The sequence below is a fragment of the Serinus canaria genome, chromosome 2 (assembly GCF_022539315.1).
Source record: "Serinus canaria isolate serCan28SL12 chromosome 2, serCan2020, whole genome shotgun sequence".
NCBI classification, from domain to species: Eukaryota; Metazoa; Chordata; class Aves; order Passeriformes; family Fringillidae; genus Serinus; species Serinus canaria.
This window is the reverse complement of record NC_066315.1, coordinates 76,228,849-76,251,261: the sequence shown is the minus strand read 5'-3', so window position 1 is coordinate 76,251,261 and position 22,413 is coordinate 76,228,849. Positions and strand designations below refer to the sequence as shown.

Below are 22,413 nucleotides of genomic sequence, written 5' to 3'. Positions count from 1 at the left end.
AAGATAATTGCTGGATTAGGTGTTAAGCAGCTTGCTATGTTAATGAGAACTATCATTTCTGCAATGCTACAAAGTTACTAATGTAAGAAATCAATTTACTTAATCCATAGGAACCACAGTAATGGTATATTTCCTTCACTGACTTAAAATGCTCTTGTTTCCATGATGCTTGAAATAGGGAAAAAACCATCTTGTTCTGCTGAGGTGGCAAGTGCTCCAAGAGAAATAAATACCAGTAGATTGAATTTAAAAGAAAAAAGCATCATCATCTTATTCTCCTTGCTTCAATTTTCGCTATCCCAATGTCTTACCAGCAGCTCTATTTTGCTTTTAGTCACACCAAGAAATAGAAAAAACATTGTGCTTAAGAACTCTGGGTTTTAAACAGACTGTTGTAGCTTCTGGACTCAGACCAGCAAAAGTTTTAAAAAGCTTCAGCTCTTGACATAAGTGAAGCACAGAGAACCAAAAAACCGTGTAGTTTAATGGTGCTGCCGTTGTTGTTTTTATCAAAAAAGCCTGTGCTTCATCTGCTTCGCTGCATAAAGAGTACTTTGGGCCTACTCCGTTCAGATGAATGATGTTCCCACGAAAGGACAAAAAGAAAGAGCACAACACTGGAAACAGCAGTTCCTCCAGCACACAGTAACAGAGCAGGTCTTGGGTTATAGGCTAGAGCTGTGTTTGAGCTACAGATAATGATGCCCTCCATCTGTTAGCTGGTTATGGATGGCAAGATAATGAAGGACGTAATGAAATGACAGCTTCTCAATGCAAGTCAATGAGATTAAATCATCAAAGGACCATTAATTCAAGGGGACAGGTGTGGCTTATCACCTCTGTAAAGGAAACAGCCTGGTAGCATTTCTCACACTGATAGTAAACCTCATTGTCTACCTCATGTTGGGATCACAAGGTCTAGAGCACAGCTAGAAATGCAACATCACAACTATCTGCAAGAGATTTGATCCTCTTTATCTCTCTTCTCAAACAGACATGACCATAAACTCACTGCAGCTTGGAGGTGTATGCATATTGCAAAAAAAATGTCATTTCTTGGCTTTACTTTAGGTATTGTTGCAGATAAAGTACCAGACACTTTAATGAGCAATTAAAAAAAAATACACAAGGGACAATTGATTCTTTTTTCTGTATTTTCCAAAATTTGACTTTCTTTCAATTGGAGAACCCAGTTTCAAATATGAAAAGGGCACTTGTTCTACAGTAACTGCATACAACTTACTCAGTTCCAAGTACTGTATTCACTTTTTTTTTTTTTGTTACCATTGTTTCATTATCTGTCCAGTTGTTTAGGAACTTCTCTGTTCTGGGAATTAAAACTAAGTTGTTCTTTCTGGTTCTATTTCCCCATAGAGTTCAGCTAGCTTCTTGAACTCAGGTCCCCAGTCTCCAAGGTAATTATAATCCTGGTCAGAGTGTGTCGTTGCTGAATCCAGAGAGCTGATAGAGCCAGCTTCTGATCTATGACCCTCGTAGGCATATGTCTGCAGGGAGTCATATGGGGGCACACTGGGGTCCAGATCAGCCTCTGCCAGTCTTTGATTAAGGAACTCCTGAACATCTATACTGTCAAGGCTCAAGGAGGGGTGATGCCTGGACAGAGGTTTCACTTCAGGCCGAACATCCCTCCGGTATTTTAGCTCTTCAGCAGCAGATGGATTCCGCAGTGCTGTGATGTCAAATGCTTCCGTGTCTTCCTCTCCACCTCCCTCATCATCATATGTCACAACGTTTTCCCGGACATCTTCTTCTGAAATGATCAAAGGCTCCTTCTTGCTGCGTCTTAGGGTGATGAAAAGGATCACAATTGCTAAAGAGAAAACTGCAGATATTAGAGGAGGTTTAAAGTTTACATCTGAGTATGTTACAGAAATAGCAGACACTAAGTCAAAAATACAGAGGTGCAATATTTTCAGGCTGGTATTTTCGGTACTGGTATTCGGGATCATCTGCTACTGAGTTTATTAGGGATCTCATAAAGGAGATAAATGGAGAAAACATTCTTTCAGGTAAATGAAAAATGAGTGACTAAAGTTGGCATTTTTCAGAAGCAAAATCCAAGGCTTTCAGTACTTCATTAAAACCAATGTTTAGCATATAAATTGAATTATTATGTAAAACTTTTTTTTCTTATGAATATTCAATTTTGTGTAATAAAATACAAAATTAAAAGATAAATGTATAACTATATATTTTAAAGCAGCCTTCTGACAAGAAAATACTGAAACAAGCTGTAAAGAAAGTATATCTTTGAAAATGTAGTTTTGGGGGAAAAAGGCCTCAAAATATCCTCTCAGTTACACTGCAATTGCTATTATTTCTTTCCGTCTCTGAAAGAATGCAGAAAATCACATGAGTAGCACAGAGTCATGTATGCAGCAAGTTGTGTCTCTGACAGGAAAAAAAAAACAACAAACCAAAACCAACCACAATATTAACTAATGGATAACATTGGAACTGGCCTGGAAAAACAAAAAAAACTAGAAAGAGTCAAGAGGAAATGCACTTGCAATGGCATTAATCTTATGAGTCTGCTTGTAGTCTCCTATGTCCCTTACCCCTCTGGATCATGTTGTGAATTGCTATCAGTTTATTCCACATAGGTAATTAAGAAATGGCCTCTGTAGAGTGCTAATGATGCTTCTTACAGCATAATGCATTTCAAAAAGCTTTGCCCATCTATTTTCTATAATTTTTCACACTGTTCAAGACATGGTATTAGAGTAGTTTCTTTTTGAAATCTTTCCAAATTATGGAAAAAAAAAAGATCTCCAGTGGTAATTACTTGACCACCTCAGAAAAAAATTTCTACTGGATTCCAGATATTCAAAAATGTACTTTAAAGGCACTTTTTCCCTATTAACTCTAAACCTTTACCCTCTAATCACCCCCATGTGTTTCTAATTGCCTCCTACTAGGAGGCAACCACTGTTTCAAAAGCACACCGTATTGAAACCTTGTGCCCTGCCAGGTTCTGAGAGGCACTGGAGGGACAGCATTACTTAGTATTGCAAATGGCTCACCAAGAAGGATGACAATGCAGAGCAGGATCGCAATTAAAGCTCCTGTGCTCAAACCAGCCGAGGAGAGGAAAGCTTCAGCATGGCAAGTTCTCACTCGTCCATCTCTCTCACAGGCACAAACCCGGATGGTGAGGGTGCTGCTGCTGCTGAGAGGGGGCACGCCGCCATCAGAAATCAAAACTGGCAGGTAATAGATATCTTGAGTGCTTCGACTGTATCTCCTTCGTCTTGTCAGAATACTGGCTGTATTATCTGCAATATCAAAATAAAAATAACACTTCAGTGAAGTAAAAAATGAAAAAAAAAAGAAGTTATTTACTACTTGTTTCCCATTAAATGGAAGCATGGGGCTTCCAAAAACTAGCAAGCCCTAATCTATGAAAATGCACAATCTAGAACAAAGATTTGCCTGGAAGCCTTTCTGGTCAATAGAAGAAAAACGGGAGGAGTTGAAAAGTAACTAACAAAATATAAATAAGAGTATTTATAATTCTTCTTTTTTTGTTGGAATCAAGTGAACTTTGACAAACGTTTTGGGCCAAATTTGCCAGTCTTTTATTCTGTGTTGTGCTGTTGGTAGCATATGAACCTTTGTCAAATTGAACACCTGGAATCATATTGTGAAATTTTTGCCCAACACAAAATCCAAAATCCTCTTGACTCTCAGTAGAATATTAAAACTCTTTTAGTAAAAACTAAAATAAGACTTTCACGTTTTAGTGTGTATTAAAGGTTTAATGAGCTTTCAGAAAACATCTGAAAGGACAGTAACCAAAGACATGAGCTTTGAAGAGGTCTGGAGGAAGAGGGAAGGCAAAGAAAGGCAAAGGAAGGGCAAAAGAGTGGATATTGCATGTTCTAAACTATTAGAGTTTACAGATAAAAAAGAAAGGGAAAAATAGTGACATGAGACATTTTCACCTTTCTGTTACCTATGGTTCCATTTGTCATAGACAGACAAAGAAAACCTTGTGCTTATTACACACACATTGCAAGAGCATTTGTAGGACTATAGAGAGTAGAAAGTTGCCATATATATCCTTCAAGTCCAAGAAATTAGGAGGCATAAAGAGCATGCAGGGGAAGAAATGCTGCAAAAATATATAGTTATAGACAATATTCATATATGTAAAATTCATTTTCAGTTTGCTGCCACCACTATATCATTACTAGTCTCTGAATAAAAGTCAGAGATAAATTAAGAAAAAAATTGGAAACAGTGAGAATTTGAAACACAAGCAGTTATGGAGAGAGAGAGAGAGAGATGGAGACTGATAAATGCAAAGAGACTTTAGAAGAAAAAAGCTTTCTTCTTGTATTGCTTGCCACATGGTTTCCAAATTGTGGGGTTATGAGATTGGAGTATTTTAGCAAGCAATAGAAGGGTGATAAGTACTGAATACATCTGCCAGGTTTATCTTCCTACTACAAACAAACAAAGAATAAAAATTTCTTATTTTTCCTTATCACTATAGTTACACTATTTAATGGCTTTATCATAATCTATGGAAAAATTAAATCCATGTCACTCTGTGAAAATCTAGCGCAACAATATAGCCAGTGTGGCATATATTTGCCCATTGGACTGCTGCACACACATTTGAGTAAAAGAGTTAGGTTTTTTGTTTAAACTGGATACAAGATCTGTTTCAGGTGGTTACTCTTCATGCTATATTTTCTGTCAACATCTGTCCAAAATCTTAAAACATTCATTTTAACCCACTTTTGCCAACATTTTTATTTTTGCATGGTGTCTGACAGTGATATTTAGAAAATATCATGGTAATATCATCCCACATCAGCATAATATCACAATACATTTGGTAACAGGTTTCACACAAGAAATAAATATACTAGCTGGGAAGTGATACAATTGTTGATAAGCCAAGAAGTCAGCACTGAAGTTCTGTAGCTTTACCTCTGTACATAAGCAGCACCTACAACACACATCCACACTCTCTCCATTTTCAAAGTAATGAATATCCAGCATGGTGAGTTTGTTAAAAATTCATTAAGTGTTCTTTTCACTTGGAGTGGATGCAATATAAGGTATTTATTTATTTAATTATTTGATGTAGGCCTTGGATATGATAACAGTATGCTGTGGATCTGCAATGCAACTTTCACATTGTTTTGTGAATTCAATAGAGAAAAGCCCAACTGATAATGACATCTGGGGTCCGTTGGGCTCTACAGAGTCAAGAGGAGGTGCAGGGCCGAGTGCTGTGCTTATTGCCTGTGACTTAAATTTTGAAAAGAGTGAATGATCCAGTGCACAGCTCCAGTAGCAGCAATGAAAATGATTGCTGACAGCAAAAGCATCAGAGACTGAGCATAATGAAGAAAAACTGAGGACTCCTGATCAGGGATCTTGCAGTAATTTTAGCACAGAGACTATTGGCAAAGATGTAAAGGAAAGAACATTGAGATGTGAGAATGTATGCTACAAGGGTAAATGTGGACAGATGGGAGGAAAATTGTGAGGAAAAAGATATTAAAGCTAAGAGAAAAAAGAAAAGAAGAGAAAAAAAAAAGAAGAAATGGGAAAAATATGCAATTCAATGCTACAGTGAAAAAATGTGAAAAAAGCTATAATTAAACCTCCCTTCTCTGGGAGGAAGGTCTTGTCAAAAAAAGAACTGATATTTTTATACTGTCAAGAATAAATACAAATTTTTAAAAAATAGACATTTTTTTCTTTCAGTGTTGTATTTTTTCATTCAATAATAAATTGTTTTTCTTCTACTATTAACATTATAGAAATAAATATAATATCCAATGAAATATTGGTGTAAGACACAATTAAGGAAAAAGGGAACCAGTACAAAATTTTTAATTTCAAAGAATAGCCCTGATGAATTTTTATTTTTTGTATTCTCTCGGGTAGTAAGTAGATTTCTGTAGAAACAGATGTTACATGACATACCCAGAAGTTTCTGTAATAACATACCCAGTGATAAATATTCTCAAAGAAACCGTGTAAAGTTTTCCTCTGATGAAATGTCACAAATTTTAACACAAATAAAATCTATGATCTTTGAGACACAGGCTTGGAAATTTTCTGTTCCCAATATCATCAGAGGTCTTATTTCTCATTATTTCTCTATCACAGATGTAAATATGGTAACTTAGTGCATTATGTTTACATATAAGTAAAATACTGGAAAGTATCTGAACTGTCACAAACTATTTTTTTCTCATTAAATTTCTTAGAACATTTTACAAAGAAGATATCTAACATTTTTTCAAAAAAGGAAATCTTGTCTGATTTTCCAAAGGTCACTGAGAATCAAGCATAGCAGAATATTATCAAAGTCATAACTCAGTAATTACATCTCTGGTTTTCTAGTCAGAGATCCAGACCCATTCTTGAGGACAATTACATGCAAAGATATTCCAACAAAATGAATGGAGAAAAAAAAAGTTTATTGCAGCCAAACTGCAATATTGAAACTGCAATATTGACTGCATCCTGAAAACCATCCAGCATGCTGGTGTTCTGAGCTTTCAAATTTCAATTGCTTTTGTTCCTTGTCAAAAACCATTATAGGAACATGTTGAGAGAAGAGCTAGAAAGACAGTAACTTTTAAGGGCTTTGCACAAAACAAAAAAAATCTCTCCATCTGTAAAACCTATAGGAATCCAAGTATAGAGTCTGACAGCGATGACCTAGAAAAGAGTTTATTGAAAAGGGGAAAAAAGTTATATCAACAGCAGTAGTTTGAAAGGGAGCCAGGGGGTTATGCAGTGAGAAATTTCTTTGGTATCTGAAAAAAGATTCAGCAAATAGTTGGGGAAGGCAAGAGTATAGGATAGCAGAAATAGCAATAGGATGAGGAGCACTACAGATCTCATTCTTCTAGACCTGGAAGGAAAGACTTTTTTATATCAATAGATTTAAATGGTGAACTTCACACCTGAGGAGTATGATAAGAACCAGGACACACTGGAGATAACAGGACTGACTGCTAAGGAAAATTAACAATTCCCCCATTAAGAAAGAAATATTTTTCTGCTACCTTGTATTATACATTGCTCCATTTAATGATCTAAACTTTCAAATGACCTAAACTTACTCCTGTTTGGGCTGCTCTTTGCAAATATGTCAGCTAGAATTAAGCTTTATCCTAAGCGAGTTTGAGATTATCCATGGGAAATGCTGGATGGCTCTAACACAGCAACTCTTCACACTCTGAAGATGTCATGGTTTACTAATCCAGGCTGCACACTGTACACAAGGCCATTATCACAGTCTTTTTTCCATCATGTCTGCCATTTTACATTGAGCTTCTAAGCTAAATAAGGAAATGAGGGCATAGGAAAATCAAGGAAACAGAGATACAATGGTGAGGCCATGGAAGCTGACTGCTGGAGCGCATTGGAGGATGCTCATTTATTATTCACAATTTGAGAATTCCTTTGACACATTAAGCATTAAAAGCAGAGACAAGAGAAATGGAGGTAAAAAAAAAAAAAAGTAAAATCCTATTTATATCTTAAGGCATGTTTCAATTTTCAGTTCTGCTTGTGTCAGCAGTTCAACTACTATAAATTTTCTGAGAAGTCATAAACTAATTAAAACCAAAGAAGATATATTGGACTGATTTGCATTTCTTACATTTCTAAAGTTTGAGCTGTTAATTTGTTTATGCAAACTACATGATAGGCATTTCTGTTTCATTTCTTTATTGATAACTCTTGTAAATATTTTTTCTCTTTTGCTGTCTTCAAAGCCATTGCCAATGGGCAAGAAGCTGTTATAAGTTTCTAGTTCAGTGGGTAGCAAAAAACAAAAAGTAACATAGAACTCATTTTTGGCCTGAAATATAGTTATTTGCTTCTAGTTGGTTTTTGAATCACCAACAAGTTGCAGTCCAGAAAAAAAATGCAGAACCTCTACACTATGCACTAAAATAACTTAACGATCAATCTTAGAGCTAAAATTTTAAATAAAAAAATTTTCAAAGATGTTCAGAGGCCTGAAGAGGGAAAATGTCTTCGCTCTACAGTAGCTGCTCGTGGTGTTCTGGTGTAATCATGGTAGAATTCCTTTTTAACTTCCATATGTTGTTTCTGTGATAATACTTACTCAGACACTCAATCCATTTACAGTAACAGTACTTGTGGACTGTACTTACAGTCACCATGTGTGATGCTATCTTTGCACTTTCTCAGATATCATTTCTCTCCAGTTACAACTTGTCTTCTTTTCAGGATGATATTTTACAGAGGGTCAGCAGTAATTCACAGCATCACATAACCAGAGCAAGCACGACTCTGTGATGTAAATGGAAGCCGGAACTATGCAGGCGTTTTCCTCTTGTGATGGGTTTCAAAGTAGGGGCTTCAATCCAATAATTTTAAAAGCCACTTTAGATGTTCTAGAACAACTAAGTCATGGTGTGGTATCTGGCATACTCATTTGCAGCTTGCAAGGCTCTGAAGTTAATTCATAGACACATTGTCCAATATGGTAGGAAATAAGAAGGGCAGAGTGGTAAAGAGAACATTCTGCAATATATTCACACTGGGAGGGGATCAATTACTCTCTGGAGGCTGTTCTCTTTCTAAATAAAAGCAATGATGAAGAAATGTATCTTTTTTTTTTTTTTTTCTTTTTTTACAATTTTTTGATTTGGGACAAAGGGAAAAAGGTTAATATATATCACAGGCATGGGTGGATGAATACATTAAAAACTTCATTTTATACAGATGCCATTGAACTCATCATGCTCTAAATTTTTCAGAAAAACACAACTCCACTTCTGTGGGTGTTAATGGATCTTCTGACATAAAATTAAGAAAATGGAATCTCCAGAATTATAGTATCAGAAAAAATGGCATACCTTTATTCCAATTCCAGAATATTCTCCATCACTGGGCAATAATCAAAGGGCCAGATCTTTGAGATAAGTGGGTAGAGGGGAAAAATAAATTGCAAATGCTTTTGTGATATGAAACCTTTGTCCTGAAGAAATAAAAGAAGAGGAAAACAAATGCTAAGCATTCTCTAGGGAGGTGTTCTTCATTGAAAGTAAGCTAAACTCAGTCTCCTATCAGAAGTCAGCAATCTCAACTTATTGAAGTAAGAGAATGCACAGATCTCACTGGCAGTGTCAGGTGAATGTGTCCATTATCTGCATAAACCCTTTTTGTTTAAGAAATTTACAATACCACTAAGTATCCAAAGAAAGCTGCATATCTCATGATTAAAAAATAGCACCAGCAGAGCAGTGCATTACAGTGCAGAAATTTCTTAAATGCTCTGAGTGAACTGTTCTCTGAGGGGTCAAGCTTTTTTTATCTCTTGAAAAATATTATGTAAGTTCTGAAAGAGAAGTGACTCTACACATTAATGCTTGGAAATATGATAATAATGACACATTCAGATGCATTTTCCATCAAACAAACAAAAAAAAAAAGGCAAATATATCCGCAATTCCTTAGGCATCTGGAAAAATATTATTATTTTTAGGATAAGAAAAAAAATTATTCTAGAATTCATAGAAATGGATCTATTGGGAAGAACTTCTGTTGTCCTTATTCTGATTTCTGATTTCCAAACAGAAGGTGGTTTTAGCCCCATATAGTTATGGGAAATTTTTAATGGGATATGCAAAAGTAGATATTTCTGATTATGTAAAATGCATAAGTTTGTGATATTAGGATTAAAAAAATTATCTATGACAATATCCTAAAAAAGAAAGTGAGGAGAAGAGAACACAGACAAGAATTAAATGAGTTATGTAGAATCTAATTTACAGTGTAAAAGCACAGCAGGAAAAGTACTTGGCTTCTCAGGTTTTAATAGAAATTGTAACAATTTTGTAGGCAAAATAAATTGCAAACAAACCTGTTTTCATTAAAAGAATTTCATAAGTTCAATTCTCAAACAAAAAAGAAAGGTTTCTTCTCTGGGTTTGCTCTCTAAAGCTGCAGAAAATTATTACAACTTAATGCAATTTCTTAGTATAACAAAGAAATTCTATTCCAACTCTTGTTCTGCCTTGCTTACATGAGCATAGATACTGCATCATTTTATATTCTGTCCTCTTGTTCATACTCGTAAGATTTTACTCTCTCTGAACAGTACTTTTAAAGTATGCACTAAAACTTAAATAGCAACAAATAATCTCATGTACCTTAAGAATACAGTAGAGAAAACCTATCATATTCATATTTTCCTTTTGGTTTTTTTTTCAAATGAAGATTGTAGCACAAACAGAATACAGAAGGGGATCCAAGGAACTCTTGATTTTGCTGGATGCTATATGTTGTATAGCCCTGTGACTCTGTCCTGACCTACATTTCCCTGAGGGTTTTAAGCTCTGCATTATGAGGGTGAATATTCCACAAATAGAGATTTGACATTGTGGAGATTTTCATTTAGGAAATGCACAAGTTCAGGCCCAAGAGGTAAAAGTTTACCTGGTCCAATGACCAATTACAGGGACTGAAACTTTAATACCTATTAAGTTTGCTGAAGCCATAGAAGATTATTGAGCTGAATCATACCCACACTGGGATTCTATGTTGCTGCAGTCTGTACAGGTAGATAGGAACAAACTACAAAATCTTATGCTTGTACAAGCCCTAGATTTCAGTCCAAGTGTATAGATATAAGCATAAATATTTCAAGATCTAGTGCACTGCTGTGGAGTATACTGATAATAAATGAGTAGGGGTACATTCATGAAAAGTGTATTTAGGGTCCAAGAACAAAACTATTCTTTTGGATTATGAAAACAAAGGGGAAAAATGTCTATTATGATATTTTTATGAAATGGAACCCTTTTCCTGAAAAAATAAAAGGAGAGGATGACTGAATTAGAAGGCGACTGCAAGAGAAATATAGTTTTGTAGAGACAGATACAGCTACTACTAACTACCATTTCCTGTGTGAAATTAAGAATTTGGGTTTTATCATTCTACAAAACATTTAAAAAAATTTTAATGTTTTGTAGAATAATAAAACCCCTTAAGGCAAGTTTTGTAGGTTTTTTTCTTTAAAAAACATAATAAACAAAAAAAATAAAACCCTCCCAAAATACCAGTCTTTATACAATTTGGAAATCCAGAGCAGCTGTCTTCTGTTCAGAGCATTCTGATTATTTTTAACGCCTGATGCTTGAAAACACGAGTTTTCAAAAGTGCAAACTTGTCAAAGACATAAAAAAAGCCTTTCCTGCCTACCTTCTTTCTGTTATTTCCTATAATAGAAAGCAACAGAAAATCTGTTTCTAAATCGAAGTAGATGAGAAATATGAAAGCTGTAAATGCTAGATAGCTGCATATTGTACATGTACTTCATAGGTATTTTACTAATATTTTATGTGTAGATGGTGTCTCAAAGAAAAGGTCCCAATAAAAGACAATGTTTAAACAATAGATTCAAATTGCCTTGTACCAAGAAAAATCATAACTATGTATTTACTTTTAATAGAAATTTCTTGTTGTGATTTGAGTCAGGTAGTATTTTTTAATTATATGGCCAGTTTGGAAGTTGCATTTTTGGAGTCCCTATATGTTTAAGAATGTTTATGTAAGACACTATAGGAAGTGCATAATTTTGTATTTCCTTAGGTGAAATAAAAACCCAATGCACAACAGGCTTTTGTCTTAAAAGACACTTTTTCCAGTTCCTTCCTCTACTTCCCCCCATAAAATCCAATTTATGGTGGTCCAAACATTGCTTTCTGTTGATTGCTAAGTAATTTCTCACTGATTTTGGAAAAGTGAAAAAAAAAAAAAAAGCAGGAAGGGCTTTTATCCAAAGTTGAATATTTCTATTCAAATTATGATATTGTTGAATCAAATTTTTGTTAGTAGTTCATGACCTCTTATAAATCTGTGTAGTTAAATAATTTAGGTAGCAATGAACAGACATAATACAGACCCAGCTTTAAATATGTTCAAAACCATTAAATATCTACTTTTTCACAAACCACAATTTTAGAAGAGCTATTCGAAAAAACTTCTTGATATACATATCTTGTATAGAAATGAACATGCACATGGTCTTTCACATGAGATCACAGTCACATACTCAAGGAGTTTATTGGAAACACAGACTAAAATACAGAAATATTTTAGTACTTGTCCTTCATTTGAGGAACAACAATCTGGCTTTTTCTATAATGTTCCATCACAATCTCAGTGGGATTGATATATTAATCTGGGAAAATGCTGGTGTCTCACTTAGGGATAAGTTTTAATATATTATTTAGCCCTTCAATATTTATGATATTTATTAGTATCGATATATATTTATTTATCTCATTTAGAACTTGAATATGAAATCCATTTATATATTCTAAATAAATAGCATGATTTTTTTTATTCTGTAAGTATAATTAAACACTGGAACAAATTATTTAGGAAGATTATGCAATCTCCTTCCCTGACTGATTTTACAAACAGATAAAAAAGTCTATAAAGAATTGTTGCAATATCACTGTATGTACCAAATGTACCAATGATGGAGCTAATGCATTACAGAGCACTAGTGATCTGTAAGATCTCAGAATGTATTCCACAGCAGTACTACAAATACATGACTGTAAAACAAAGCAAATCCCACACACTTCCACATAGGTGTGCAAAGAAAGCCCCACAATACACATACACAAATCTCAGGAGGAAAATTAAGACAAACATTTAAAGTTTACTCTTATTTTCATCAGGTTTCAAAGTGGAGACCCCAAGATAATACTTGATCAAGAGCAAGGCTGATTTAGGCTGATTTAGGTTTGAGTTTTGGTGGTTACACAGTTTTTCACTCAAGAAATGTTCAGAAAAACTTGTTTGGGAGACTCTGAGGGCTGTTTTCTGTCTGTGACTACCTGCTACGAATTTCTGATTGCAATGTTGAGGAACAATTTCTTAGGAATGGCATGAAGAGATAGATTACAATCCAGGAACCACAGAAAGATCTTCTCTTGATTTCAAATCTTTAAAAGTAAGCATGAATTCCAATTTTTATGCCCCTTAATTTTTTTTCTCCATTAAGCAATAATTGGCAATAACCTTGACAGTACCCAATCAATGTTATTTACCTAAAAGTAGAACAAATTTACATACTTTTCATTAATCCACTTTTCAAAAAAATTCCTGAAAGTATGAAGCATAAATGCTAAAATAAAGAATAATATAAATACAAAATGCAATCTATTATTATTCATAGTTTCCAATATATTGTGTACACATCTCCTTGATATCCAACAGCTCAGTGATGACATATTACAGTATTCTGTTTCTGTCAGGAAATGCATGGAAATTGCTCCATTTGATTGAGACAGCCCAGATAAAACAGAAGCCCATTTCTTTGAGATTTATGTATTTGATTTACCTTCATTGTTCCTTAGAGTAAAGTTGGGATTCAAAGAAAGCCCTTCATCAAGAGAAAAATGGAATCTTGCACCATTCGCAGAGTTATCTTTGTCTGTAGCAGCGATAGTCTGAATTACCTGAAATAAAAATTAACAGTGAATGTGTTGAAATTTGAACTTGACCCATATAGTGCCTGACTTCAGCAGGATGCTCAAGTTTACCTTATTTTAATTTTCTACTTGACTGCTGCTGAATTCAACAGATTGGGTTGAATTCAGCAGCAGTCATGGGGTCATTGACTGGGTCATTAACTCAATTTCTCTAGCAGGAAATATTTCAGGAAGCACACTTCAGAGCCAGGTAAAATCATCTAAAGGATCTATACTTTCTGATGTTTTGATATGGTCAGGACCTGGTGTAGAGATTATCACCATCTGCATTGTATCCTGCTGACTTCCTGAATTACAGTTTTAGCTAAATGCCTGTTTTTATGGACCCAAAATACAGGCTGAACTGGGACGGTCTGTGTGAAGTGTCATCTGCCTGCTGTCCCAATAATTGAATGTTCTTCAATATTGCTAAAGAAAAATAATTAACTAAAGCATTTCTGCAAACCATATCTCTGCTAAAAATTTCCTGTTAAGAATCAGTTTTTAATTGCCAGAGAACAGAACAGGAAGAACAGAAGCCACTCCTGGCTTTAGTTTAGTTTGCCCAAAAGCAACAGAACTGGATGTAGCCAGAACCATGACTGAGAGAGGTATTTTTGAAAGGTAGGACCTTTGCCTTTGAAAGCCCTGGTGGTTTTTTAAATTTACTTTCAACTAAAATTGATCTAAGCTCTTGGAATGTGGGACCAAACAGTATTTCTACCTCTGCTTTCATTTTCATGCTGGGTCTTGAAACTCAAGTGCTAAAGTGGAATCCAATAAAAGTTGTTCCTGTGATATAGGCAGTGAAGCCCACACAGACTGCTGCACAGAGCTCATAGATATCCTGAGGGAAACATAAAAGTGGGGAGGGAAAGTGCTCTTTTCATAAGAATTTTTCTGTTCAGTGTTCAGCTATAGTCTGTCTGGACTGAACCTCAAACATGCACAGCACAAACTCCAGAGGCTTGGTCTGTTTTAAAACTGAAAGACACCACAGAGATCTCTACCTCCATTCACATAAGAGAAGCAAAACAAATTTAATTTTTTTATTTTTTAAGCTGTGTTCTGGGTTGGGCTGGGGTAGAGCCAATTTTCTTCACAGTAGCTGGTATGAGGTTGTGGTTTTAGTTTGAGCTGGAAAAAGTGTTGATAACACAGAGATGTCTCTGCCATTGCTGAGCAGGGCTTGCACAGCGTCAAGGTCTTTGCTGTCTTGTACAGCCTCACCAGCATGGGGGTGGGGTTCCAGGAAAAGTTGTGAGGGGCACAGCCAGGACAATTGACCCCAATGGAACAAATGGATTTTCCATACCATGTGATGTCATGCTGACTTTTAAAGATGAGGGAAGAAGAAGGAAGGAGGGGACATTTGGAGTAATGGTGTTTGTCATCCAAAGTCAGCCTTGCTACACATGGTGTTGCTCTGCTTTTCCAGAGATGGCTGAAGACCTGCCTGCCATGGGAAGTGTGTCATTTCCTTGCTTTTCTTTGTTTGCATGTGCAGCTTTGGCTACATCCATTACAGTGTCTTTATCTCAAGATAAAGAGTGAGTGAGTGAGTGGCTGTGTGAGGATGAGTTTTCAGCTGGGGTTAAACCATGACAACTCAATAGGGTATAATGCTTATTCCATTTGCTATATAGAATGAAGTACACTGCATTGACTCTACCCATCTGAGACAATTAACAGCACTTAGGATGGTTGCTAATAATATTTTACTAGTTTGTAATAACACTCTTTGCTGAAGTGGAGCAGAGTAAGATCAATCTGAAAAAAAATCTGAAATATCTATAATCACGTGTATGACTTTTACCTAAGTCATGGCAATACTGGTTGACAATTTTGGCAAAAGCTAATTTTTGAATTACTACTGAATTTTGCAAAGGTGACACAACTGTTGGTGAAACTATCATGTCAAACCAGAAAGATAGGATTTTCTTAGCTATATATATTTAGTTCATAATGTTGAAATTATATTTGGCGCAGAATGACAAAAAAAGGGATGATGGAACACTATGTTCAAAATAATTGATTTCTGTTATTATTCAAATACTAGAAATGTAATTATATGTCATAAACATCTGTAAAAACTTCAGGTAAGACCATAAGAAAAACATATTATTTTATGAAATATTTTTTGTAAATCTCCAGAGTTGTTTCTCAGTAAAATATAAGTCAATTTGCCATGCAGCTTCAGCTTTTATTTGACAGCATGGTGGATTAATTTTCATCCTGTTGCCCTATGCTACATAAAACATTCAGTGACATTTTACAGAATGCTGCTTCAAGAGCATGCCATTGTGCAACAAAAATACCTTTGATCAAGGACTCGGCGACACATGACTTGTGTAAAAATTATGTGGTTTTAAGACTAACTTTCTAACTCAAAACATACTGTCTATATTCCCTGATTTCACACATGTAAATTCAAGTATTCATTGAATTCATGAATGTATGTAAAAAGCAGAGCACCACATGTTATAAAAGTTATGCTTTTTCACTTAGAAAATAAATATTTTATGTTTACTATGATAGGTCAAAACATTTTTAGAGACCTGTTTTTAAACAAGAAGTTCACACATTTTCAGAAAATGTTTTCAAGACATTCATTCATCAGTGAGAAACAAAAGTACACATCATCTTGACACCCAAATGTACTATTAACCCATTTCTAATTAATTGGCCAGGTACTTAATAGCCTATTAGCAGACCTTAACAAGTACCATGCCAAGCCTGATTAAAATAAAAGACATAATCTCAGCTTCAGAAAAGCCCAGCTGACAACACTGAAAGGATGAAACTGAAGGGTCACGATATTTTTTTAAAGGCAAGACATGATGAGAAAAGAGAATTTCAAGATCTGAAGAGAACTAATTGAAGAAGACAGAGAGCAGGTGTTAAATTCCACTCAGAATCATTTTAGAATTGAATCAATAAGCAAGCAAATATACACATGACAAGCACATAGCAGAGGCTTTCCTTGCCAGCCTACATTGATTTCCTTTCTGGAAGATGGCAAAATGTCATTTTCCTACACTGGCTAAATTTCACAGTCATTCACAAAATCAGTATATGTCGAGAAGTCAGTATTCTGAGTGTCATTTAAGATCAAATCACAGCTACTTTGTCTACTTTAATATATAATATCAACCAAGCTTCACTTGGAATCTGTTGCAAATACTTAGTCTATCCTCTCAACTATATGATTACTAAGTGACTAAAGCTGTCACTTCAGCCTGGAAATGATTGTCTTCTCATAAATATTTTCTTTTTGACATGACTTAGGTTTGGTCATTTAGGCTTAAGGCTCTAGAATTAAAAACATGAAGTTTTATTTTTTTTTTTCAAAAAATAGAGCAGTGGAGGGAAAAAAGCAGGAGACAGGCTCTGAGATTAGATGATACTGTGAATTCACTCCATAAAAGTTCTTCTGAAAATAAACAAGCAAACACAAAAAGTCTTTCAATGACTATCTACAGGTTAGTTTGTCTCATACATGAAAATTTCAAAATAGATGTGCTGTAGAAAGAAATAGTGAATCTTACAGGAACAGTACAACATGGAAGCAGATTTGTTATTTAGGCATAAATCTTATGAAACATTCTCACAGGATGATGGATAACTCAAAGTTATACTGACTTTTCAGTGATTTAGAACCACCCAGCTCGGAACACTTTATAGCATACAGAACACTTGTCTTTTTCTGCAATCAGTCTATTTGCCCCTCCCTAATATTTGTTGAACACCATCTAATTTTTAGCATTTTTTTCCTTAGATTAGATTATGACATCTGAGCAAGACGTGTACTTTTGTGTTTTGTTTTGGCTTCTATTTAGTGTTACAATTGTTCTGAAACCTTGTTGTGAAATGCAAATAAAAAATATTTCATTATACATATGTAAAGGAGCCCTGTTAGCTGAAGAACACAACATCAAGATGGTCCAGCCTTTGGTACTAAACTGCAGCTTGTAGGGTCCCCCATAGCAGCACTAATCTCAGGTGTTAAACTGCAGTGTGGCTGAGATCGGGAGTCATTCAGACATGCAACAGAAACTCAGGGAAAGGTACAAGGCTGGCCCAAACAGTGAGCAAGGGCTGTTGTATCCCTTAAAGGTCTTGCCCATTAATTATCATTTGACAAACTACTATTTGAGAATTAAAACTTTGCTACAAAACATTAGCTACTTACCAGCACCAACAGCCCCAGCAGCCCCAGCAAAGAACATTTCTGAGATAGCTTCAGATTTGCATGATGTACCTTATTTTTGGTTATAAGAGTTTAACATTAATTGTTCAATAATATATTTTTAAAATATCAGGAAAAGTTAAATCAGTTGCAACTAATGCTTAAAGGGGATATTTTTTCTTATATTAGCTTTTTTACAAGTTCTAATTATTCTATATTTGCATTTATTTGAGGTTTTCAGAACATTATTTTTAATTTAATAAGCATTTAATAAGAGATATTCAATTGACAGACAGACCTACTTGGATTTTCCAGTGTCTCAATAAGATCACTGAAGAACACTATGCAATCATTAGATAAGAGGGAAGGTTCTTGCACACATAATTGCTCTAAAGACAGGAAATAGGATCTCTTCTGTAAATTGTATATTACACAAGGAGAGAAAGCCACAGTGATTTCCTGCTTATACTGGGCCACTTGTTGATCAGTGATCAATAATAAATGTATTTTTATAAAGAGCATGATTATCAGCCCACCAAATCTACTCATGATATTGAATTGTTCAAAGAAGAAAAGGGCTGGCTTTAGACCTTGCAATATTCAGTAGCCGGGTAGTACAAAGACAGAGAAAATTCATTATACATAGACATAAAGTCTTAACTTCACACATGTGATGGTGATCTCTGGTCTAACTGCTATCTTTAAAGATATTGGTGTTATGGCAGGCATAGTTTTGTGTATTCCATGCTTACTAGCGGTTAAAAAGCAAAGTCATTCTTAGAAATTGCTATCAAAGTACTAAAGATCAAAGCAGAGGTTATCATATACTATGAAGTAGGAAATATTATAAGAATTTTAAACCGCTGCATACCCGCAACTTGAATCTTGATTCTCTCTCAAGGTGAATAGAGAGGAATTGGAGAAAGTTTAAAGGAGGAAAAGATTTATGATCAAAAGTCTGGAAGGGCTTTAGCATCAATTGCCCCAGTTAAGTAGGACTGACTCAGTCAGGACAAGAGACAGCTAAGGGACAATGTGCTAGAGATTTATGCATGTCACAGTGATAATAAGGAGAGATCAACTGCACTCCCTCTTTCTCTCCCAAGAGAACTGGTAGATATTGAATGAAGACAGTATAGAAATATTAAAAAAAAAAGTTAAGTCTCATTGAAGCATGCAATTAAACTCCAAAATTCTAGGTGCATGAGGTGGCAGATACCAAAAATTTAACTTTTCTTGTAGGAAAAGTTTTACAGGTTCATATGAGATGGTTATTAAAGGATTATCAAAAAATACATAAACCACATTTAGATCAGGAAATGACCTACAAATGATCTCATACCAGGGAAGAATTTGTGGTAAGTATCATACACATTTGCTCTTTTCTTATATTGTGCTTTAGGTGCCAGTTTTTGGCTACTGGTGGAGTGAAGATAACTTTGATCAGGCTGCAGTCAGATGGTGTATAGCATTTTTATAGTCTCAGCTTTAAAACCAAAAATATATCACTATTCATTTGTGTACACTCTTTTTAAGGATTTGATGAAAATAATGTTATTACTAGCAATACATTCCTCAGGAAAGATCATAATTGAAACACACAACCTGTGGAATAATGCAGAACTAGCACAATGCTGTGCGTAAAACTCAGGCCATGCAGAAAAGGAAAAGCACTTTGCGAAACTGTCAGACCCTGGGCTGCAATGACGTGCATCAATCAGAGGAGCAGTGGCTGGAGTATGATTCAGCTATTCAGCTGCAGTTCTGGCCCTTCCCATCCTCATAGCTGTGAGAAACCCATTCAAGGGTTTCTCTTTTTAAAGGTTGCCTTTTATAGGCGAGGGCAACCAAGAAGCAAAGAGTGAGGAAGGGAGCCATGCTCCCCAGCCACTTCAGTGAGCTGCGTTTGAAACATTGCTACTGTGTGACACTTGGGTGAGAGATTTTAAGTCTGCTGTATTCACTTTGTTCAGGATAGTGGCTTGTCAAATTCTCTCCCTTATCTGACAGGATTAAAGTTTTACCTGTCTTTACAGAAGATAGATTGAGTATTTTTTTTTGCTGCAATAAGAAAGAGATATTGAACAAATGCCAAAATTTTCTCCTTTTTGCCTCATACAATTAAAATTTCAATCAAGTACAAGATGCTAAAGTAAAATCAGAAAAAGTTATGACACGTTCCACACTTCTGACATATGTGGCATTAACAAAGCAACTGTTCTTTATCTCTGGAAGAAATATAGCTGTGAGAGTTACCTGACCAGGCTTTGTGTTTTCACAGACGACTACATCATAATCTCTGGCAAGCTCAGGAGGATTGTCATTGACATCCAGGATTCTAACACCAACTGGAACATGGCTCACTAGCTCAGGATTGTCTGCAAAACACACAGGATGGTATTAAGCCTTTTAAAATACTCATTATTGCATGTCATCCTCAATTTAAAAGTGGTTTCTTAACACAACAACTAGATGAAAACTGGGGATGCAGCTACAGAAATTTAGGTAACAACATAATAACATGTTTGCTGTTCTTCATTACCTGTTTTGAAAAAATAGCAATTAAAATGAGTGGGAAGTATGACATGAGTCTTAAGTCACTTAAACCAAATATAAGCTACTCTGAAAATGAAGTGGGAGGAAGCTGCTGGACTTATACTGTCACACTCTCTGATAAAAATGGTCAATTTCTTGGTAATTAATGTTAAACTGTCATTACAGGGTTGAATTAAATCTAATGCAAAAAATATTAAAACATTTTTCTTTTTCACAGTTCCTCAAGGGGTTTAGAAAGTAAAATGCAAATATAATTTAAAAAAACCCAAATAGACATATATAAATTTCCCCCAAGACGGAGTTTTGGTTTCTCACAAGTTACCATGGCATTTCACACAGTTGTTAGTAGGTGTGGCTTTAGCAGAAGAAAAGCAAGAAAGTTTAGCAGAAGTGAGCCTGGGTTTTTCACAAAGAAAACAATATTTAAGTACCAGTGCCTGAGGCTATGATCTGTACTTTCATGACAGCTCACCCTCAGAAAGATTACACCCTCAAAAAAGCACAATAAATAGAATCCTTTCAACAAGAATACACTTTCCATGAGAAAACAGGAAAAAAAAAAAACCACCCCTACAATTTCTTTCAGTCTGTAAAACCCTTGTTTTTACTTCTGAGTACTAAGGGGATTTTATTTTGTTCAAAGAATTATGTATTTAAACTTTTTATGATTACCTAATACATGCCTTCTGGAGTCTGTAGAAGTATCAATCAGATGACAAACTTCATCTTACATTCACACCAACTAAATGCAACTATCAGTAGAAGACAGTAAAGTCAGTCTTTCAAATGGAACAAAATGGAAGAATGGGGTATTATAGATTGACATTTTAAAAGTTCATATATGTGTTCATGAGAAGGAAAAACAAAAATAAGAGAAACATTAGCAGTCCAAGCTTCATTCATTGGTGAAAATTCATTCACCATGGTTATTTTGATCCTAGTTAATCTCTGCCATGTTTCTGTTTAAAATGGTCACTTATAAAGTGCCTTATATTTATCACACCTTTAATGATCTCTGCTCAGAATTCTGGAAAGCATTGACTAGACACATACTTGGCTTTAAAACCACCAGTGATGTAGGCTCCCAGTGAAGAAATATTTGAGAATGCTGAAGTTTTTTTGACAAATGGAGAGACTTCTCTTTTTCTTTTCTCACATGGTATACTAGCCAAAGGATCTAGGTCTTAGAAGTTCCCTCAGATTTTTCACATTCTCTTTTTAACTAACATGTATATGTTCACACAATGACTTTAATACATTTGAAACTTAATAGAAAGATAAAAAAGTCAACAGAAGACTTAACTATCAGAGGAATGCTATTCCCAATTACCATTAACATTAGAAGTTAGAAGAACATGCTCAGAAGACATTTGTAGGCTTGAAAATGCCATTATCTTGCTGAATTTTTCCTTTACTGTTTTTTTCAGCTTTACCGCAAATCTATCAATATCTTTGCAAGAGGTGAACTAAGAGACAAACTGGACTAGCTCCACTGTTTTTATGCAAGAATGAGGCTCTCTACTGCCATCTAAAAAACACCTCTAGAAGAAGACTTTGAGGAAATTTTAAATGCTAAGGATATATAAGTGAGGGAAGAAGTACACTTGGCTGTCCACTAAGTATTCAGGAGAAGGGAGCCATTTATCTGTCTTTGCTGTTTTTTCTGAAGGAGGCAATCTTCTCTCCAGGAGAACACTTGCAGCATGAGTAGTAATACAAAAAGATGTTTGTTCCTTTCCTGGAGGTAGGTCAAAAGATTGTGCAGAACAGCACAGGCTGTATAGATTTAACATTTCTTACTGCTCACTTAAATGTAGCTTACAACTCGTTTAGGTAATGTCCTCTGTTAATCCAATCAGACAATGAAATTTAAAAATCCTGCAATTACAATTACAGAATATTACATCTATGACTCAAAGGAACTTTGATTTTGAGGCTTTGTTGGGAGGTTCTTGAACATAGCTTGTGAGGAATGTGAACTAGAAAGTGGTATACATGAAAGGAAGGACACAATATACACAGAGAGTACATAAAGCTTAATAAGGAGCTGGAAAGCAGGGATTACTGTAAAGGGTTAAAGATTAATAAAATAATTTTTTACAAGATTCATAAACTATAATGAAGAATTTGAACATTTTAATACTA

The 22,413-nt window shown here is 35.1% G+C and overlaps 1 protein-coding gene across 2 annotated transcripts in view; it reads right to left on the bottom strand.

The window, feature by feature from the left end:
• Positions 1 to 1,340: 1,340 nt before the first annotated feature.
• CDH18 (cadherin 18) overlaps positions 1,341 to 22,413 on the bottom strand; it is a 157,393-nt gene continuing 136,320 nt past the window's right edge. Inside the window, exons 8-11 of one of the 2 annotated variants that reach the window (XM_018926918.3) lie at positions 19,969 to 20,090; positions 13,394 to 13,511; positions 3,045 to 3,296; positions 1,341 to 1,843 (exon numbers count right to left, since the gene is read on the bottom strand). In XM_018926918.3, the coding sequence (XP_018782463.1) occupies positions 1,341 to 1,843; positions 3,045 to 3,296; positions 13,394 to 13,511; positions 19,969 to 20,090 (995 nt within the window). The remainder of the gene's footprint in view (positions 1,844 to 3,044; positions 3,297 to 13,393; positions 13,512 to 19,968; positions 20,091 to 22,413) is intronic. The other variant, XM_009095239.4, reaches the window with a different exon arrangement.